The sequence below is a fragment of the Cervus elaphus genome, chromosome X, assembly GCF_910594005.1.
Source record: "Cervus elaphus chromosome X, mCerEla1.1, whole genome shotgun sequence".
NCBI classification, from domain to species: Eukaryota; Metazoa; Chordata; class Mammalia; order Artiodactyla; family Cervidae; genus Cervus; species Cervus elaphus.
The window spans coordinates 130,830,155-130,850,386 of NC_057848.1; the positions used below are offsets into that span (position 1 = coordinate 130,830,155).

The following is a 20,232-nucleotide window of genomic DNA, read 5'->3' on the forward strand; positions in this document are numbered from 1 at the left end:
AAGAATTCAGGTGGGTGTCAAAATTTCATGTATCATCAAATTTCTACTCAGAAGCTAATCACTTAACAAGTTATAATAATCATAATATGCAAATACAAAAGTAACTATTTTATTACACTGCCTTTAAATGCAAATCTAGGTTATTTTAAGCTATACATTTTTTAAAGAGGACTTGCTGAACATACACCTACAATTTATATAATTTTACTTTCATACCTTAAGTGGAACCTGTGAATGAACTCTTCGAAACTATAATGTAAATTATTATAAATCTGTATTTCCTCCCATCATCACAAGCTAAATAGTAGATATATCATATGGGTCTATCAATGGTCTAGTTTTCATCACAATTTGAGAAAACTATTTGAAAAGGCATAAGACAGTATGAAAAAGTCTTTAATTATGTTAATGCAGACATAGAGGCTCCTCAGCTTCACTAGTCATGCAGCAACTTCATTTGGGAAACCTCTGATTTAGAATCAGTTCAACAGTATTTTTAGTCAACTTTCCCAACTGCATTACCTAAATTAAAAAGCTCCTATGGCCACTGGCATTGAAAGGCCTGCAAAGCAAAGACTGGGGCTCTGCCACTTAGTATTCAGTCATGTACAGAGGCTTCATGGTCTGGAAACTGAGGGTTCTTTCACTAAAATTATGTGTTTGTCTTTTTTTAAACACCATAAACAACTTTGTATTGGGGTACAGCCGATTAACAATGTTGTGGTAGTTTCAGGTGAACAGCAAAGGGACTCGCCATACATATACATGTATCCGTTCTCCCTCAAACCCCCCGCCCATCCAGGCTGGCATGTAACATTGAGCAGAGTTCCCTGTGCTATACAGTAGGTCTTTGTAAAGATAGCAAATTTCCAAAGTAGGGTGAAGGAAGTTACTTAAAATCTCGGCAACTAAGGAAGCCAGGGAATTAGATGCAATAAAGAATAATAATAGAATCACTAAGTTACAATCATAACAAAAGTTCTCATTTATTAACTACAAATTATACCTTAGCACTATAGGAATCCTAACAAAAATCTCATGCTATCCTTTTAACAACCCTTCAATGTTTAAACACACTGAACCTTCAAAATCCCATCCTCTCACCTACCCAAACAATTCTCTCCTTTTTCTCCTGTGTTAATTTCCTCACATTACCGATTGAACCTGTAACCACTGATTGATTCACACTTTGATCACAGTCCCTTCCTTGAAAGACTTGGCTTTAACGGCATCACTCATATTCTCCTATATCTCCTATTATGCTCACAAGTCACTCCTCTTCTAGTTTTCTTTGTTAGTTTTCCAATTTTCTGACCTATTATGTTGGAATGCCCCAAGGCTCAGTTTTGAGTTCTCTTTTTTCCCCTATCCTCACCCCTTGGTGATTTCATCCAGTTTCCTTCATCTTCCCCAGTTTATCAGGATAGCTTAGACTCCCATTTTCTCCATATCCACTCTATTACCTAATCCTGTTGGTTCTACACCCAAATGTACCCAAAAGTTGACCATTTCTACTGCTGCCAGCCTGGGTTGAGCCGCCACCATCTCTTTACATGGATTGTAACAGTAATCTCCAAATGGGTCATATCATTTCTACTTTTACCTCCTTTAGCCTATCCACTGTGTACTGGAGAAGATCTAGTCAGACCACCTCACTCCATTCAAACCTCCCTATACTTTCCCATTTAACTCAGAATAAAATCCAAAATCTTTATACAATGGCCTACAAGGCTGAAAATGATTTAGCTAGCCTGTGTCCAAACTGGAACACATCTACCTCTCATCCTGCTCAGCCATGCTTTTGTCACCTTGATAACCCTAAATATGCAAAACATGCTTCAGCCTTAGGGTCTATTGCTCCTTGTTGCTCCCTAAACCTGAAACACTCTTATCACAAATATCTTCAAGTGTGTGTGTGTGTGCGTGCTCAGTTGCTAAGTCGTGTTCAACTCTTTGTGACCCCATGGACTGTAGCCCACCAAGCTTCTCTCTCCATGGGATTTTTCAGGCAAGAATACTGGAGTGGATTGCCATTTCCTCCTCCAGGAATATCTTCAAGGCTCACTTCTATAACTCTTTCAGGTCTTTATTCAATTACCCCTTCCAGTGAAACCTTCCCTGACATTCCTATTTATTACTGCAACTCCTCTACCATCAATCTCTAGTACTCCCCAGCTCCATTTTCTAGTATATTATTCCAGAGAACTAATGGTAACATTACCTTATATTCCATACGTAATGCCTATTTATTATCTGTTTATGTACATGAACTAAGACATTTTAAAGTTCTTAGAAAAAGAACTTATTTTAGTTTTACCAATAGTAAGTCAAAGATTTCCTTGTAGTAGACTAATAAAAGTATAAGCAATTTGGCAAGACATATTTGCAACATTTCTTTTAAAAGCTCTTTGACCCTTCAGTTCTGCTTTGGTGCACCTGCTCCATGGAAACAATCCAAAACATAAGGGAAAACTATGAGGATAAATATTCAGAAGTAAAAACTTTTCCTCCCACCAGAGTAAATACTTACCACTTAGAATAGCACTTGATCTAAGTAGGCAATATTTACAGAAATGAACTAAGAAACATTACTATAAATGCTTAAGATGCCATTGTAAATTAGCAGTGAGTTTTGGGGAATTGTATGATCAATTTTCTTTTTTTAGAAATTTCTAACATTACCTATGTGTGTAAATCTTATATGAGAAAAAAAAAAATCTACACACAATACTGAGTCACAATGTAGTAATCACACTGTAGTACTATAAATGCTTATAAAAAGTTTCCCAAACTTTTATTTCTCCTCTCAACATGCATAAAATCAAATAAAGACAACTATTATGTGAGAAGCCAACAAGGCAATTAGTCCTTCAATTACCTGAGTGGAGTTAGATAGTTGGTTTTTCCACGGCTCCTCTGCGCTGCTGGTCAGGTTTGTGCGGTTATGAGGTAGAGTGAGTGCGTTTCGCTGCAGGTAAGGCACGTTTCCATTACTTCCACTTCCTGTTATGTGATTATTGCCTATCAAAAGAGTGTCTGTACTTCCCAGCGTTCTTGATGTGCTACAGGGAACATGGCCTGCAGAAAAGGGTCCATTGGCCAAAGGCTGCCCAGGGCAGGCAGGGCGGACTCCTGGCTGAGACACGCTAGGCACTCTGGTCAGAGCAAGCTGTGGCTGCTGGCCAGAGACTGAGTTTGTAGGCAGTGATGAGTCAGCTGATGGCCCGTTAGGAATTCCAGTAGATCGTACCTGTGCAACTCCTGTTTGTCTCATCTGTCAAAAACAAAACAAAACAAAACATAAATGCTGCCTGTGTGGCCCGTAAGGGACAGAATCAGAATATGAAGATACATAACAAGATAATCTTTGATTTTACCCTGACATTTAATTTCTCTAGGTTAAAAAATACCTTTTTAAGACAAGCAATTGTGTTTCTTCACATTCAGATTAGCTTCCTCAGAAAAGCAGGAATCTACTTAATCTTAAGAAATATCTTTTTAGTAAATGACAAAAGAAAGCAGTTGAAAATTATGGAAAAGAAATCAAATTTACAGGTCTCTTCCCCATCACAAAATAGGGGACCTTAAAATTCCATTTTATTACATTTATATGCCAGATTCTCTGAGTTAAACAAACTTGAAAGAACCTCACCTGAGTTTAGGATGTAGTTTGTTAAGTATTAAATAATATAGATAAAACTCATGCAAAATAACATGTAAATTAATACTAAGTCATGTTCAAAATCAAATTTATAGCTGTTTTTTTCCCTAAAAATCTCTGTCCATTATCAGTATTTTAAGAAGCACAGATAATTAAATCCCACCAAACACTAGTACAAACTAGAGGTGGGCATAAACATACTCTCTAAAATGATATTCCAGTCAACAAAAATATTCAAATGCTAACAAATTTTAGGGGGAAAACAATGCTGTACACACTTGGTGTTGCTGCATTAAGACAAACTGACTTTCCAGCTGTTCCAGCATCAGTTTCTGTGCTGGATTTAAATTATTTCTATTTGCACGGAGCTGTTCCAAGTGCTAGAAGAAAAAGAAGAATGCAGTCAAAGACATATCTAAGAAACAAGCTCATTATTCTAAGCAACCTTTCTATAAAACTCTGAACGCTGTCTAGTCAAAGATACTGATTTCTGACCAATGGCAATCAATCCCAAAATGAAGTCCTTTAAGAAGTTTGAGAAAGTTAAGGAATAAACATTTATCTCAGAAGGTTTACTGTAATGGGATCTTTGAGATAAATGGGCATGAGATTTTACTCATCAATAATTATCAGGATTTACACAGAAAGTTCTTTAAGCTTAAAAATGCTTTATGACAAGTACTAAGAAGCACTGTATGGAATAGGAAAGTCTGCAGACAATCTATCCAAAACTAGTAATTTGCCTAAGTAAAAGTATGACACCTACATAAAGAAAACACGATGTAGTCACAGAAGAATTAGGAAGCTCTTAATATATTGACATGGAAAGGTCTGCATAATACACTATTTAACAGTATATACAGCATTTTATCATTAGTATAAAAAGAGAAGAAAAATAATAACATATGAGAGAAAGGAGACGAGTTATTTGCTTGGACATGCATGACATCTCTTGAAAGATAGATAAGCAACAAGTAATACTGGTTTTCAGTTAGGAGGGGAACTGAGTGGGAAGGGATAGAAGTAGGAGAATTTATTCTATATACTCTAAACTCATACTCAGGTGGTTTGAACCATGAGAATATATTGGGGGGTGGGGCAGAGGTAAGTGGGGAAAGAAAAAAAAGAATGAATTATCTCTATTACTCTGGTAAATGTGGGCTCAATTTACTTATGTACCTATTAACTGAGTTTACTGCCATTCAGTTTTAAGAAGTAATACTTAAAAAAACTTAGAACTTTAGTACCTCTACTTTTCTTTAATAGGAAAAACAATCTGTCAAAAGCATGTTTTACATACCTGTAATTTCTGTGGTGTCATACACCATGAATGACCTTGTTGCTGTACTGGAGGATGTGACACTGCATGGCCACTACTCCAATTATCAGAAGTATTCTGAGGAAAATTGATTAAAAAAAAATTAAAGAATATTTGGTTAAATCCATAGAGTTAACAAAATGACTAATGGAGGTCAAATGACTATGAACTGGAATATTTACATATAAAAAAGATGTTATGACATTTAGTTCTTTTAAAAGTAATTTTACATGCATAGTAAATTTGGGAACTTAAAACTTAAGAAAATATTGATTCTTTAATTAGCCACCCAAAAAGGCCCACCCCTAAACTATGGCCCAAATGACTAACCTAAATACCACACTGTCCACTAGGTTTAATGTTAAGTTTATTTTAATGTCAGTAGAAAGTGATGATGAAAAGTTGTGTTGAGATCTTAACGGCAGGGAGATGAGTAAAATGATTTGATGAATGCAAATTTATCCCTACTTTCCATATTTAATATGATACTAAGAATTTGGAATGAAAAAACTCAAACCTTTCACTCATTGATGTCCACAGATTTAAAATAAAGGACAGGAGATGTTCAAACTGCACAAGTTCAGAGCAGTTAGGAATTTCTTTCTTGACTGGGATTTTCTATTTCTCTAAAACATATACCTTTGTTGGACTAGATGTTCTTTTCCTCTTGGCAGGACTGGACAGGTCATCTACTTGGCTAGAAGGAATCATGTGTAGTGGCAAGGATTGCTGTGAAATTGGTGTCTGACTGAGGCCTAATACAGGTTCAGTATTTGGATGATGAGGTTTACATGCCTAAGAATCACAGAAGGAAGACAAAAATAGGGTTCTATATATTCTTAATTCATTCCTTCAAATTATACAACTTTACAAGCTGCATACTTTTCAAATCTATGTGGACATCGCTGAATGGTAATTATTGAAAATCAAATGAATCATCAGTGGAGGAATGTGTACCTTCCTTTGAAAAACTTGTTTCAAAAATTAAATAAACAACTGCAGCATGATGTTAAGAAATTTCCTTCAAAACCATGAAAATGCATAAAGGTCCTAAATTGGCACCCCAAAATTTCTTCCCATATCAGAGGGAGTTTTAATTTGATCTAAATTCCCTTCACAATTAAATCAAGAGTCTTTTCATAAATAAAAGCCTCCTGTGCTTAGTAAAATACGCTTGACTACTACAGATTGAAAAGAACCCTTAAAGCTGGGCACCTGCAGAACATAACCCAACTTCTCACCTGCTGTGCTGTGTTCATGGCACCCTGCCTGGAGGTAAGCTCTGCGGGGATTGGTAGGCTCCACGCCTCCTCAATACTAGGAAGTAATTTAGTTTTATTCTGTAGACTACCTTGTGGAAGGTTACACAACTGAGCCTAGGAAAAATTATGTAAAAAGCAAATTTAACACAAGCCTACTTGAGTAAGAGCAAGTCCACTAAATCTTCCTAAATGCTATAACTAATTGTTTTTAAGAAAATAGATCCTTAATTTGGGGTTTCAGAAAGATACTAAGTATAATGAGGGAAACGGGAATATAAACCTTTGTGAGAATTAAAACAAAGCTGAGCTCTGTTTTCAGAGTTCTTATAGCTGTCTTCTCATGAAACTCCAAGCAAAAGTGAAAGACAGTGTTTGTGTTCTTTTCTCTAAAATGCTATGACAACTTAAAAATGTAGACAGTACATAGAAAAAAATTATGTAAATTAATATGTATTAACAGGGTAAATGCACAAAAGAGCATCTTTTTAAAATACTGTATATCTTACTTAAAATGAAAAGTAAAATAATATTACAAGCTATGGTATGTTTACAAAATATGGAAACAAGTTATAGACATCAAAACACAACTAGACAAACTTCCCAGCCACCCTCCTCCTGCCTGAGTGTCATGGGGAAACATGTGCCTTTAAAAAACTGCAATTTAAACATTTTACCTGTAAATACTTAATTCGTGCTGCAAGTGCAGAGGTATTACTACAACTTTTGCTTCTGGTTGCATTTAAGTAGCATTTAATGGCATCCTGAGGCTGGTTGCAGGATTCGTAGAGTGTGCCTAGGTCCATCCAGGCTGCAGCATGGCCATGGTCCAATTGTACAGCACAAATATAGGCCTGTAAAGCATCCATAGGCTGATTTTGCTGTTGATATAGCACGCTGGAAAGAGAAATTAAGAAAAAATAAGTCGACTAAAAAGAATGGCTTAGCTTTATAACATGATGTAAACCATGAAGTACGTTATATGTGACGCGACTATCTTTGTATATGAATTATACCATTATTTCTACACAAAGTCTTACCCTATTGAACACCATGTATCTGCACTTGCTTCTGACTTATCAATAGACTGCCTGTAAGATATAAAGGCATCCTGAACTTTCCCAATACTTGAATAGCACCTAAGAGGGGAAGGGAAAAAAAATAAGAAAATATGATTAATACACATTGATTAATTAATGTGCTGGCAGACTATGTCAAAGCAAATAAAAATCTAATAAGCAAACAGATTTATGTGAAGTGTGAATATACATGACAATAACACTATAATTAACCCTTCAATAGGCTATATTATAGACTATCTGATAGTGTTTATCACTGCAGCATACTTTAGCACCTATTACAATAGTTAAATGCCATATCACTTCAATATAATAATATTGAGAGATACACGCACACCACTCTACTTGATCTCTGGTTTTCCGAAGAGTAAGAATATAGTTAAAAACCAAGAAAAACATTCTATGTTGGTAAGACTTGCTGAATCAGATTTCAGTTTTCCTTTCTTAAATAATAAAAATAAAGGAAACAACTCTTTAATACACACAAGACACAAACATAAGAAATAATATCAAGCTGACTATCAAAAATAGTATAAAACAGGATTAAGTACAGTATTGAATGACTAGTAAGGGTAGCAAGGTATGATTAAAGTTTCAGGGAACTGGCATTTTTCTTAATGTAGATGTACCTCATGGATACATAAAACAGCAGGTAAAATTATAAAAATACAGAAAATATATTCTTCATGTTTGTCACTAAGGGAAAAAGGAAAAAATAAAACACAGTCCATCGTCAAGGAGTTTACAATTTAACTGAGGATTGAAGACACATTATAAATAGCATGATGCCATATCAAATGGCTAGCACAGATAATAACTGGTCTGAAAATTTAGGGTACGGTAGAAGAGACCACACTACACACTACTGGGTTTAGGAAAGAGGAAAGGGTAAGAGTAAAGGATCTGAATGTGTGTAGATGCATACTGTTTAGATCAGTGATTTGCAATTACCAGCTAGTTTACAGTAATTTGGCCAAGCAAACAAAATGGGAAAAAAAAGACATATACAAACATACATACATCCATTTTCCATTAAACCAATATTTGTATTGCAGTTGACTTACTCTGAAATACTGTTGACTGAGTAAATAGCAAAAAAAAAAAAAGTAAATGTCAAGTAATTCAAAAGTCTGAGAACCACTGATTCAGGCAGAGAATTTGAGAAAAGGCATTTTGAAATGCTACTTTGAATAGCATGAGCAAAACTTATATAAGTTACATCTTATATATATATAAAAGATATATCAGATATATCTTATATATAAATTAAATATATCAGATATATCTTATATATATGATAGCACAGATATAAGTGGTAGAGAATTTTAAATCCAACCCAAGAATATCGCGAAGTTTGTTCTTCTAACAAGGGGAATGGCACAATGAAAGTATTTTATGGGAATATTTATCTGCTAACAATGTGTAGCAATTAACCAAAAGTGAAAAAAATTATAAACAGTAAAAAAGAAGGCAGCTATATTTACTGGCTTGGAATAGGCCCAAATTAGGGTGAAAGTAATGGAAGTGACAACAAAGAAAAAGGAGAAACAATAAACTAAAACACAGATAAAAACTTTGTGACAGACTGATTAGATATTCATGGGGGTAGGGTTATAATTTATTTTTTAAGTCTGATAAATAGTGGGGGGGGGGGGGGGGGGCGCGGCCGGAGATGGTGGTATCATTGGCAAAAATAAAGGAGAAGGAGATGGTTCAGAGAAGAAAATGATGAATGTGGTTTGAAATATGCTGACTTTGACATGAGATGTAGACATTAAAACGGGTAATGTTAGGTAAAGAATAGGAAATATTGTCCTGGTGTTTAACTCTTTGAAGTGTAGAAATTGATATTTGGAATTCATCCATCTGGAAGAGAGGGTATAAGAACACAGGATACCTACAAAGGAGAGGTAAAAATAAGCCTGAAAAGTGAAGTGAAGTGAAGGTCACTCAGTCGTGTCTGACTCTTTGTGACCCTATGGACTATACAGTCCATGGAATTCTCTAGGCCAGAATACTACAGTGGGTAGCCATTCCCTTCTCCAGGGGATCTTCCCAACCCAGGGATCGAACCCAGGTTCGATCCAGGTCTCCTGCATTGCAGGTGGACTCTACCAGATGAGCCACAAGGGAAGACCATGAGATCACTAATCTTGGGGTTGGGGCAATATAAAGAAAGGTGAGTGACAGAACAGAGGCAGAGTCAGAGAGTGTCTGTAAACTGTTTTATGAGGAAAGAATTCAGGACAAGAGGGCATTAACAATGACAAACAGGGATAGACACCACAAAGAAAAGAAATGCTTACCCAATAGTGGAAAACATGCTCTGTTTGTTGTTCTTAATTAAATCAAAGCCAATCTCAGATTTATAGAGCAAATTCACCTGACTGCTGGGAGGAATAAGCAGTAAATCCCACAACCTATGTTTTCATACTTGATTCCTACAAAGTGAAAGTAGGGAACCAATGTGCCCAAATACAAATTCCTCAATCCAACTATCAAACACTTTTCCTCTAATAAAACTTGAACAGGCTCCCGTGAGACAGTACTGTGTAACTGAAAAAGCTCTAGGTGTTAAACCAAGGATCTAGTCCCTGCTCTGCTACTAATTACCTGCATGATTGTGACCTTGGACAAAGCATTTGACTCCTCTGAGTTCCCTTTCTAAAACATGCAAAATGACAAGGGTGAACTAGGTGACCTCCTGGTCCCTCCTAGTTCTGCTGCTAAGTCACTTCAGTGTCCCACTCTGTGCGACCCCATAGACGGCAGCCCACCAGGCTCCCCCGTCCCTGGGATTCTCCAGGCAAGAACACTGGAGTGGGTTGCCAGTTCCTTCTCCAATGCATGAAAGTGAAAAGTGAAAGTGAAGTCGCTCAATCGTGTCCGACTCTTAGCGACCCCAAGGACCACAGCCTACCAGGCTCCTCCATCCATGGGATTTTCCAGGCAAGAGTACTAGAGTGGGGTGCCATTGCCTTCCCCCTCCTAGTTCTAACATTCTATAATTCTGTGATAACACAGTCAATAACAAAGTGCCAGTTTAACAGCATTACCTCATTATACTTTCATTATGATATACACATGCCAAACAACAAACAAATGCAATCTTCAACACAGACCTGATGCAGAGATAAGTAACCAAGTGCCTCAGAAATATTAGGGTCATTGACTCCCAATGACATTTGAGATCTTCCTTCAGAGCTTTAATAACTTCTAAACTCTAATTTATTTATAAATATTTTCTCATGACAAAACAGACTTGAAGCAACACATTAGAAGTCAGTAAAAAAAAAAGGGTAAGAAATGTAAACATTAAAGAAAAAAGTCTAAAACAGTCCTCAAATTATATTACAGATAAAAAATACTGAACACCAACATGATAATCTTGAACCCCCAAACAAGAATAAGTATCCTTTATCTGAGAAGTCAGCAAAGTATATTTGGAAAATTCTATCCAGAAAGGTTCAAATAAAAAAACATCTCAACGATTTCAAATGTAAAACCACTTGTGAGGTGGGAGGACAACACACCTCCTATGGAATAGTGCTCACTGAGCTGAAAATTACAAAATTACTAAAGTAGTAATTTGGGGGAATTCCCTGAAGGCCCAGTGGTTAGGACTCGTCTTTCACTGTGGGGGCCTAGGGTTTGATCCCTGATCCGGGAACTAAGAACCCACAAGTGGTGTGGCCCCCCCCCCAAAAAAAAGTAATTTCTGACATTTCAAAATTATATATTAATTTTGTATGCATAGAATTAAGAAAAAATATATTAAAAAGACATCCACACTATTGTGCTATATTAAACTACTAATCTTTGTCTTAGATCAAAAGAAAAATACCTTGGGTACACATTCCTTTTAATTTATATTAACAGAAATTTTCATTTATAAACATTAACACTAGAGGCATGACTAAGCAAGACCCTACTTTACTACAAAGAGCTCCTTTCGGTCACTATATGAAGCCTCTCACTGCACAATACTAACAGTAGTAACAGAGTGAGCTCCAAAGGCAAATGGTGTTCAATTAGATCATTTATTCCATTTACTAAATAGCCATTTACCAGGTAATAAGATACAAAGATGGTTACGATTCAGTTTCTGCTCCCAAAGATCTTTAATGAAAGAGAAAGACAAAGTTTGGACTCTCAAGCTTTATTAATGAGCAACTGAATTTAGATGACTTTATAAGCCTGGCAAGGAATTACAAAATTACTACCAAAAATAGCTCCTTTTCCACTCAACTAGTATAGGATATTATTAATGAATAATAAAAAAAATTGAAACATCTTAATATTACTCCCTCTCATACAAATATACTTTGCTAAATTTAAAGAAAAAAATGAAATACTAAAATATACAATACTAGAATACTAAAATTAATGTGACTATATGGCTAACTCACTCAAAGTAAAATACTCCTATAGAAAAAAAGAAAGGGAAAAAGTTTAAAATTAAAACAAAACAGTGTAATTTCCAAAGAAAACATAAAATTAAAACCTTTAGCATGGGAAGGTTACCTAAGAGATCTAACCCAGGGCTTTTCAACCTCAGCACCATTGACATTTTGTGCCAGGTAATCTTTTACTGTGGAGAACTGTTCTAGTAGCATTCTCCATAGTTGTGATAAGCTAAATCTCTCTACAGACATTATGAAATGTCTCCCATGGGGCAAAACAGCACCTTCCCATCCACCCTACCACCATTGAGAACTATCGATCTAATTCTCTTATCAACAGAAAACTGAAGCCTCAAAATGTTTAATTCTTCCAATCCAAGATTCCACAAATAGTAGCCAAGACTTGAATCCAAGTATCTCAGATAACTCCTAGTAGACTGATCTTTCTACCATACTGCAAAAGCTAAAACCAACTAAGAACTAAAATACAATCAGATAATAGTCCAAAAATATATTCTATCAGATACATATACATGAGATATATTTCATATAATCAGTAAGCAAAATTCAAAGTACAAGAAAATTTTATAGACTTGCAAAAAAATATTTTCACTAATGTCACTTCTCCTTTCCAATGAATTGAATAATAATGTATCTACTTTCTCACTGTAAAACTTCAAATACAACTATGATTTGCATTCTACTATTAATGTCCATTCTAAGGTAAATATCACTAATCAAAAGGATAACAGGCAAAGTTCCACTAACTACTGGTAGTCATCAGGCAGAATGAAAAATTAATTCTCTGTTCTATTTAAATAGACATATGAACACTAGAAATCAAAAGGAAAGGCATTTAAATACCTGAATGAATAATTAGTATCTGCCAAGAGTTTTTGAAAACCAGCAATAATTTAAGTCAAATGAAAATCCAATAAGCAAAATAAGAAATATCCTGATGGACCAGATGATGGTATAAGAAAACCACCACATTCAGAAGTTCTTTTATTTTTTATCTAGAAATCTTCATTATAAAATATTTAAAAGGGAAAATATACTGATCACATTATTAGTAAACTGATATTTCAGATAATTCAAAACTCTTAGCTGCAATAAACAAAAGCAAAACCTAAGTTTCTGATAAATCAGTCTTACCTTCCAAGGAAATACCAAGACTGGCCAGAATTAGGATCTGCTTCCAAGGACTTTTGGAGATACTGAATAGCATAGCTTTCCTTGGTGGCTTTATCTCCCAGGAGATCCACAGTATGATGCATCCAACCTATAGTAAATGATTAAAAATGTTTATATAAATGACTTAATCTACTACTTAAAAGAATACAGAGCAGAAACAAACACATAAAAAATACTCTTTTCAGTCAATTTATTCATTTAGCTTGGCATACACACTCCCCAAATTTAGAACTGTCAACTCAGTCCTAAAAAAGTTTTGTCTTTAAGGTACAGTCAAAGCAATGAAGAACTTTCATTCCAGAGAAATTAAAACAATTTTAAGTATTGACTTGTCACTTACTAGATTACCAACTATAGTTCTATTCTCTAATTTTTGTATTTGAAAAAACTTCAAGATACGAAACAAAGAATATAAGATGATAAATCTTATTTACTGTTTCATGGAAAACTTAATGTGCATTTAAAAATCTCTATTAAGAGGGATGGGATGGAGAGGGAGGCAGGAGGGGGGATCGGGATGGGGAACACATGTAAATCCATGGCTGATTCATGTCAATGTATGGCAAAAACCACTACAATATTGTACAGTAATTAGCCTCCAACGAATAAAAATAAATGGAAAAAAAAAATAAAATAAAAATCTCTATTAACACCATGTTTACTTCCAAGGAGTAAATATAAAGCTATATCATCAATGATAGTTCAGAGTAGCACACACAACGTACAATCCTACCTTACTGGCACTGGCTACATATATTCACAACTCATGTAAAATAAAAATTACAATCATTTGACAATTTTTTTAAAACTCCAAGACTATAAGAAAGAGTCCATTCAAATGCTGCAGATAAAAATGGTACAAAATGGGTAACACAAATCTTTACTAAACAAATTTAGATGGTATACATAATCTCACTTATCTGTGGAATCCAAAAAAGTGAAATATGCAGAAGCAGGGAGTTGAATGGTGGTTACCAGGAGTGGTATGATAGAGGAAATGGGGAGATGTTGGTCGAAAGAAACAAAGTTGAAGTTATATAGGATGAGTAAATCTAGAGAACTAACATACAGCATTATGACTGGATGAGAGAATAGATTTGAGGTGCTCTCACCACAGGGGGGAAAAAAAGGTAACTATGTGAGGAGATGGATATGTGGGAAAGCTTGACTGTAGCAACCATTTCACTATGTACAGGTATATCAAAACATCATCTTGTACACCTTAAATAAAACTGTTATGATAAAACAAACAAACAAGCTGACTATGTAAGTAATCAAAACACTAGATCATGGAATACTAGCACATGGAATAATTTGACTTAATGTGCCAGGGAATCATAATTTCAGTTGTGGATCAATTCAAATTCACAAAATCAGCTGTTTTTCATGTATAGTTCACAGTACACAAAACAAACAAGGACCCTTATTTTCTGATATTTATTACAGTTGCTGTGCTCCAAAAGAAAGAGGGCTGAGTTATCATGTTTTATGGAAATATAAGTCAATCACACACTTATTCATCTGTTCCTCCCTTACCTCTCCTACTATTACTACTAAACAGGACCTAGAGTAACAGACTCTAAAAGGAGTTCCTTAAGCAGCAGTGACAAGCAAGTAGGAAGGATTGATGTGCAGGCATAAATTAGACTCAATAACGGGAAGTATTTTCCCTTTCAAAACCATGAAAAGTTTACCTATACATTCAGCCAAAGAGGACAGGTTTGTGTGCATTTTTGCTACTGACACATTCTTCAGTGCAGCTAAAGTGCATAAAAACTTATTTATAAATAATGTGAATTTTAAAAGTTTGTATTCACATTATTAGCTGAATGAGTAAGCTATCTCAAGGCATCAATTTGTTCTTTTACCTAAGAACACAAAACCTTTTTTGCTGTACTAATAAACTTATTTTAACTTAAATATACCAATTCACATTATCTAAACTCTGCAAGTAATCATTAAAAACAAATACTTGACTATAATTTTTAAAAGTATGGATAAACTCATGGAAATTCTAACCAGAGATTAAAGACAAAATTAAAAAATGAAAGTTTTATATGAAAGCAGTGTTTTTATTCTGTATAACTGATCACATAGTATGCATTAGTATCATGAAGTGAAAAAATTTAAGCTTAAATAATTTTAAAATTACATTAAAAACAGTCATGCTAACGATTATATTCTTTCATCTTCAACATTACAACAGAACTGCATGTGTAGAGAATCTAGATGTTCCACATTTCTTACATAAAGATGTCTTAGTATTCCTGACAGAGCTATGAAAGCAAGCTCACCAATCACTAAGAGACTTTAGGTAAATCACTTAACTTCATTGAGTTCTAATGGTATCTGGCACAAAGAAAGCATTCAATCGCCCTCACTCATGGTTAAGTACCAGTGTATAATTTTGAGCATTTAAAAGAAAAGTTACACTAAAGAATTGTAATAAGATTGACTGTGAGACAGACAATACTCAGCAGAAGGTGGAAATATGATGAGTTCAGATAAATTCTATCAACTTTGGAAAAGGAAGGAAAAGAAATAGGATACGTAAGTCATGTATTTACCATCAGTAACATGTAAAAAACATTAAGCAATGTACTTATAACACACTAAGTGAATATTATTACATACCCAACTGTTGTAAGACAGTTGCTTTTACTTGTGCAGAAAGGTTTTCTGTCTGCAAAAGTTGTTCATAAGCTTCCTTTGCAGAATGATACTTCCTCTAAAAAGTAGGAAAAAAAGATTTAATGAAAATAAAATTAACATCTTTAAAGAATTAGCTCATGTTAAATCTTAGACAATATTGATATTTCAGCATATTTTAAAAAATCAACTAAAAGATCAAAGTGCATACTGAATGTTCCTCTAACTCTAGACAGTTATGGTTAATAGGCCATGTTTCAGAGTATTTAATACCAGTAAAACATTCAATACAACAAAGTATCATTAAAATATGACCTTTGAGTACTTCAAGTTGAAACCAAAGGATGTGAGACAGCATCGTATGTATTCAGTAGAAATCTTATTTCAAATTTTGATCTTTCCAAAGGCTAGTGATATGGGATATGACACTCTCTTGTAATGCTGGGCAGCAGTACTGAGCCACAGTTGCCAGTCAGTTACAAGATCATGAGGGTAAACAATCGATATCCTTCCAACCATTCTGTATCCATACAACCATTTTGATTTTCACCTCAGTTCAATATTTAATAAGTTACATGAGATATGCAAACTAATAAAAATAAATGAAAAAAAAAAAAGAATTTGCTAAGTCTTAACAGTTAAAAAGAAAATCATCTGAACCTATTTAATAACATAAATGATGTCCACTTTATTTAATAACACAAATGAAGCTAGCAAAGTATTCTACTTCCAAGTGCATCACCTGTTTGCCTAGAAATACCAAGCTCCAAAGCAACTTAATTTGAACAAATAGAGCACATGTCAAAACTGTTGTTATAAAACTAAGTACAAAAGCCAATGAAATCTAAGTTTAAAAGATACAATCACTGGTATATATCCTATGAAAAAATTATCATACATACATGATTTTAAAGAAAACTCCCCATAACTATTGTCTAATGATGTTTATAATATATAAGATTGCATGGGCAAAACTCTAAATGAAACCATTTACCCACAGTTCTCACCCCAAAAGTACTAATATGACTGAAACCCATTATTGCTACAGTCTGAAAGCTGAAGACAACTCCTCCCCATCTCTCCAAAAGGGGGAAAGGCAACAAAAGAAAACTTTGCAAATATTATTTTTAGAATACAATTGGCAGAACAATGGATTAAAGTGGCTATGTCACTGTAGCTGGCTGAGCAAACAAACCTTTCTCCCCCAAAAAGTAGAGACATAAAACTAGCTGTGTGAGCCTCAGGCAAATCACTTGAACTATGATTCAACATCCATACAACAGATGTAATGCATGATTTTTCTTTTTTTTTCTTTTTCCATTTATTTTTATTCGTTGGAGGCTAATTACTTTACAATATTGTAGTGGTTTTTGCCATACATTGACATGAATCAGCCTTGGATTTACATGTGTTCCCCATCCTGATCCCTCCTCCCGCCTCCCTCCCCATCCCATCCCACTAGGTCTTCCCAGTGCACCAGCCCGGAGCACTTGTCTCATGCATCCAACCTGGGCTGGTGATCTGTTTCACTCTAGATAGTATACTTGTTTCAATGTTATTCTCTCAGAACATCCCACCCTCACCTTCTCCCACAGAGTCCAAAAGTCTGTTCTGTACATCTGTGTCTCTTTTTCTGTTTTGCATATAGGGTTATCGATACCATCTTTTAAAATTCCATATATATGCGTTAGTATACTGTATTTATTGGTCTTTATCTTTCTGGCTTACTTCACCCTGTATAATGGGCTCCAGTTTCATCCATCTCATTAGAACTGATTCAAATGAATTCTTTTTAATGGCTGAATAATATTCCATGGTGTATATGTACCACTGCTTCCTTATCCATTCGTCTGCTGATGGGCATTCTCTGGCTGCTTCCATGTCCTGGCTAATGTAAACAGTGCTGCGATGAACACTGGGGTGCACGTGTCTCTTTCAGATCTGGTTTCCTCAGTGTGTATGCCCAGCAGTGGGATTGCTGGGTCATATGGCAGTTCTATTTCCAGTTTTTTAAGGAATCTCCACACTGTTCTCCATAGTGGCTGTACTAGTGTGCATTCCCACCAACAGTGTAAGAGGGTTCCCTTTTCTCCACACCCTCACCAACATTTATTACTTGTAGACTTTTGGATAGCAGCCATCCTGACTGGCATGTAATGGTACTTCATTGTGGTTTTGATTTGCATTTCTCTGATAATGAGAGATGTTGAGCATCTTTTCATGTGTTTGTTAGCCATCTGTATGTCTTCCTTGGAGAAATGTCTGTTTAGTTCTTTGGCCCATTTTTTGATTGGGTCATTTATTTTTCTGGAATTGAGCTGCAGGAGTTGCTTGTATATTTTTGAGATTAATCCTTTGTCTGTTTCTTCGTTTGCTATTATTTTCTCCCAATCTGAGGGCTGTCTTTTCACCTTGCTTATAGTTTCCTTTGTTGTGCAAAAGCTTTTAAGTTTCATTAGGTCCCATTTGTTTATTTTTGCTTTTATTTCCAATATTCTGGGAGGTGGGTCATAGAGGATCTTGCTGTGATTTATGTCGGAGAGTGTTTTGCCTATGTTCTCCTCTAGGAGTTTTATAGTTTCTGGTCTTACATTTAGATCTTTAATCCATTTTGAGTTTATTTTTGTGTATGATGTTAGAAAGTGTTCTAGTTTCATTCTCTTACAAGTGACCAGTTTTCCCAGCACCACCTGTTAAAGAGGTTGTCTTTTTTCCTTTGCATATCCTTGCCTCCTTTGTCGAAGATAAGGTGTCCATAGATACGTGGATTTATCTCTGGGCTTTCTATTTTGTTCCACTGATCTACATTTCTGTCTTTGTGCCAGTACCATACTGTCTTGATGACTGTGGCTTTGTAGTAGAGTCTGAAGTCAGGCAGCTTGATTCCTCCAGTTCCATTCTTCTTTCTCAAGATTGCTTTGGCTAGCTATTCAAGGTTTTTTGTATTTCCATACAAATTGTGAAATTATTTGTTCTAGTTCTGTGAAGAATACCGTTGGTAGCTTGATAAGGATTGCACTGAATCTGTAGATTGCTTTGGGTAGTACAGTCATTTTCACAATATTGATTCTTCCAATCCATGAACATGGTATATTTCTCCATCTATTTGTGTCCTCTTTGATTTCTTTCATCAGTGTGTTTTATATATATAGGTCTTTCACTTCTTTAGGTAGATATACTCAAGTATTTTATTCTTTTTGTTGCAATGGTGAATGGTATTGTTTCCTTAATTTCTCTTTCTGTTCTCATTGTTAGTGTATAGGAATGCAAAGGATTTCTGTGTGTTCAATTTTATATCCTGCAACTTTACTATATTCGTTGATTAGCTCTAGTAATTTTCTGGTAGAGTCTTTAGGGTTTTCTATGTAGAGGATCATGTCATCTGCAAACAGTGAGAGTTTTACTTCTTCTTTTCCTATCTGGATTCCTTTTATTTCATTTTCTGCTCTGATTGCTGTGGCCAACACTTCCAAAACTATGTTGAATAGTAGTGGTGAGAGTGGGCATCCTTGTCTTGTTCCTTATTTTAGAGGAAATGCTTTCAATTTTTCACCATTGAGGATAATGTTTGCTGTGGGTTTGTCATATATAGCTTTTATATGTTGAGGTATGTTCCTTCTATTCCTGCTTTCTGGAGAGTTTTTTATCATAAATGGATGTTGAACTTTGTCAAAGGCTTTTTCTGCATCTATTGAGATAATCATATGGTTTTTATCTTTCAATTTGTTAATGTGGTATATTACATTGATTGATTTGTGGATATTAAAGAATCCTTGCATTCCTGGGATAAAGCCCACTTGGTCATGATGTATGATCTTTTTAATATGTTGTTGGATTCTGTTCGCTAGAATTTTGTTAAGGATTTTTGCATCTATGTTCATCAGTGATATTGATGCCTGATCTTTCTATCCAGAGTTCTTCTTAGGATTAAATGAGATAAAGAGCTATGGAAATAAGGAGCTCTATGTCAACACAGGGAAAAATTGCAAGAATGTCCATTGAGATTAATAGTTATTACATAAACTTTTATTCATCAGGTTATGACTTCCCTTTTAAACATTAATCTGATCTGAAAAAGTAAATTAGACAGTTAGTGAAGGGTAAGAATCAAGTTATTCAACTCAGTTCCTTCAACTGGTAAGTATTTGTTGAACACCTAACACATAACAGAAACTGCTGGGACTACAGGCGAGAATACAGATATGAAAACAAAACTTACTGTACTGTGTACAGTAACAATATTGTACATGGTTATTTCCCAGAAGCAGACAAGCTTAAGAGTACTAGCAGATTGGGCAGAAAAGGCAGAGACAAGCAGACAGCTTCACAAAGACCTTCCTAAACCATGTTAAAAGACTGTAGACTATATCCTAAGACAATGGGCTACCACTGAAATGAGTTCAAGCAATATAATCAAATTTATATTTTAGGAAAACCACCTTCTGGAATTACCTCAACAAATGCTAAAACATACTTCCAAACACTAGTAATAATTATAATATTAGTAATAATAAATCATCAAACTTGAAAAACTGGATGGACCATACTGAGAAACCATGTTTTATTTCTACCTCATACTATATACAAAACTGGCACCCACATTAAAGACCTAAATATGAAATGTAGAAGTATATAAGTAAAAGAAGAAAATGGATAATATTTCCTTGAG

At 35.0% G+C, this 20,232-nt stretch overlaps 1 protein-coding gene across 13 annotated transcripts in view; it reads right to left on the reverse strand.

Annotated features, from left to right (window-relative positions):
• The window catches only part of KDM6A (lysine demethylase 6A), a 180,377-nt gene that overhangs the window by 44,374 nt on the left and 115,771 nt on the right, over positions 1-20,232 (reverse strand). Inside the window, exons 9-17 of one of the 13 annotated variants that reach the window (XM_043896409.1) lie at positions 15,549-15,642; positions 12,876-13,002; positions 7,279-7,377; positions 6,916-7,135; positions 6,221-6,355; positions 5,619-5,774; positions 4,962-5,057; positions 3,950-4,041; positions 2,879-3,278 (exon numbers count right to left, since the gene is read on the reverse strand). In XM_043896409.1, coding sequence (XP_043752344.1) covers positions 2,879-3,278; positions 3,950-4,041; positions 4,962-5,057; positions 5,619-5,774; positions 6,221-6,355; positions 6,916-7,135; positions 7,279-7,377; positions 12,876-13,002; positions 15,549-15,642 — 1,419 coding nt within the window. Of the gene's footprint in view, positions 1-2,878; positions 3,279-3,939; positions 4,042-4,961; positions 5,058-5,618; positions 5,775-6,220; positions 6,356-6,915; positions 7,136-7,278; positions 7,378-12,875; positions 13,003-15,548; positions 15,643-20,232 lie in introns of all 13 variants that reach the window. The other 12 variants (XM_043896419.1, XM_043896408.1, XM_043896413.1 and 9 more) reach the window with 12 other exon arrangements.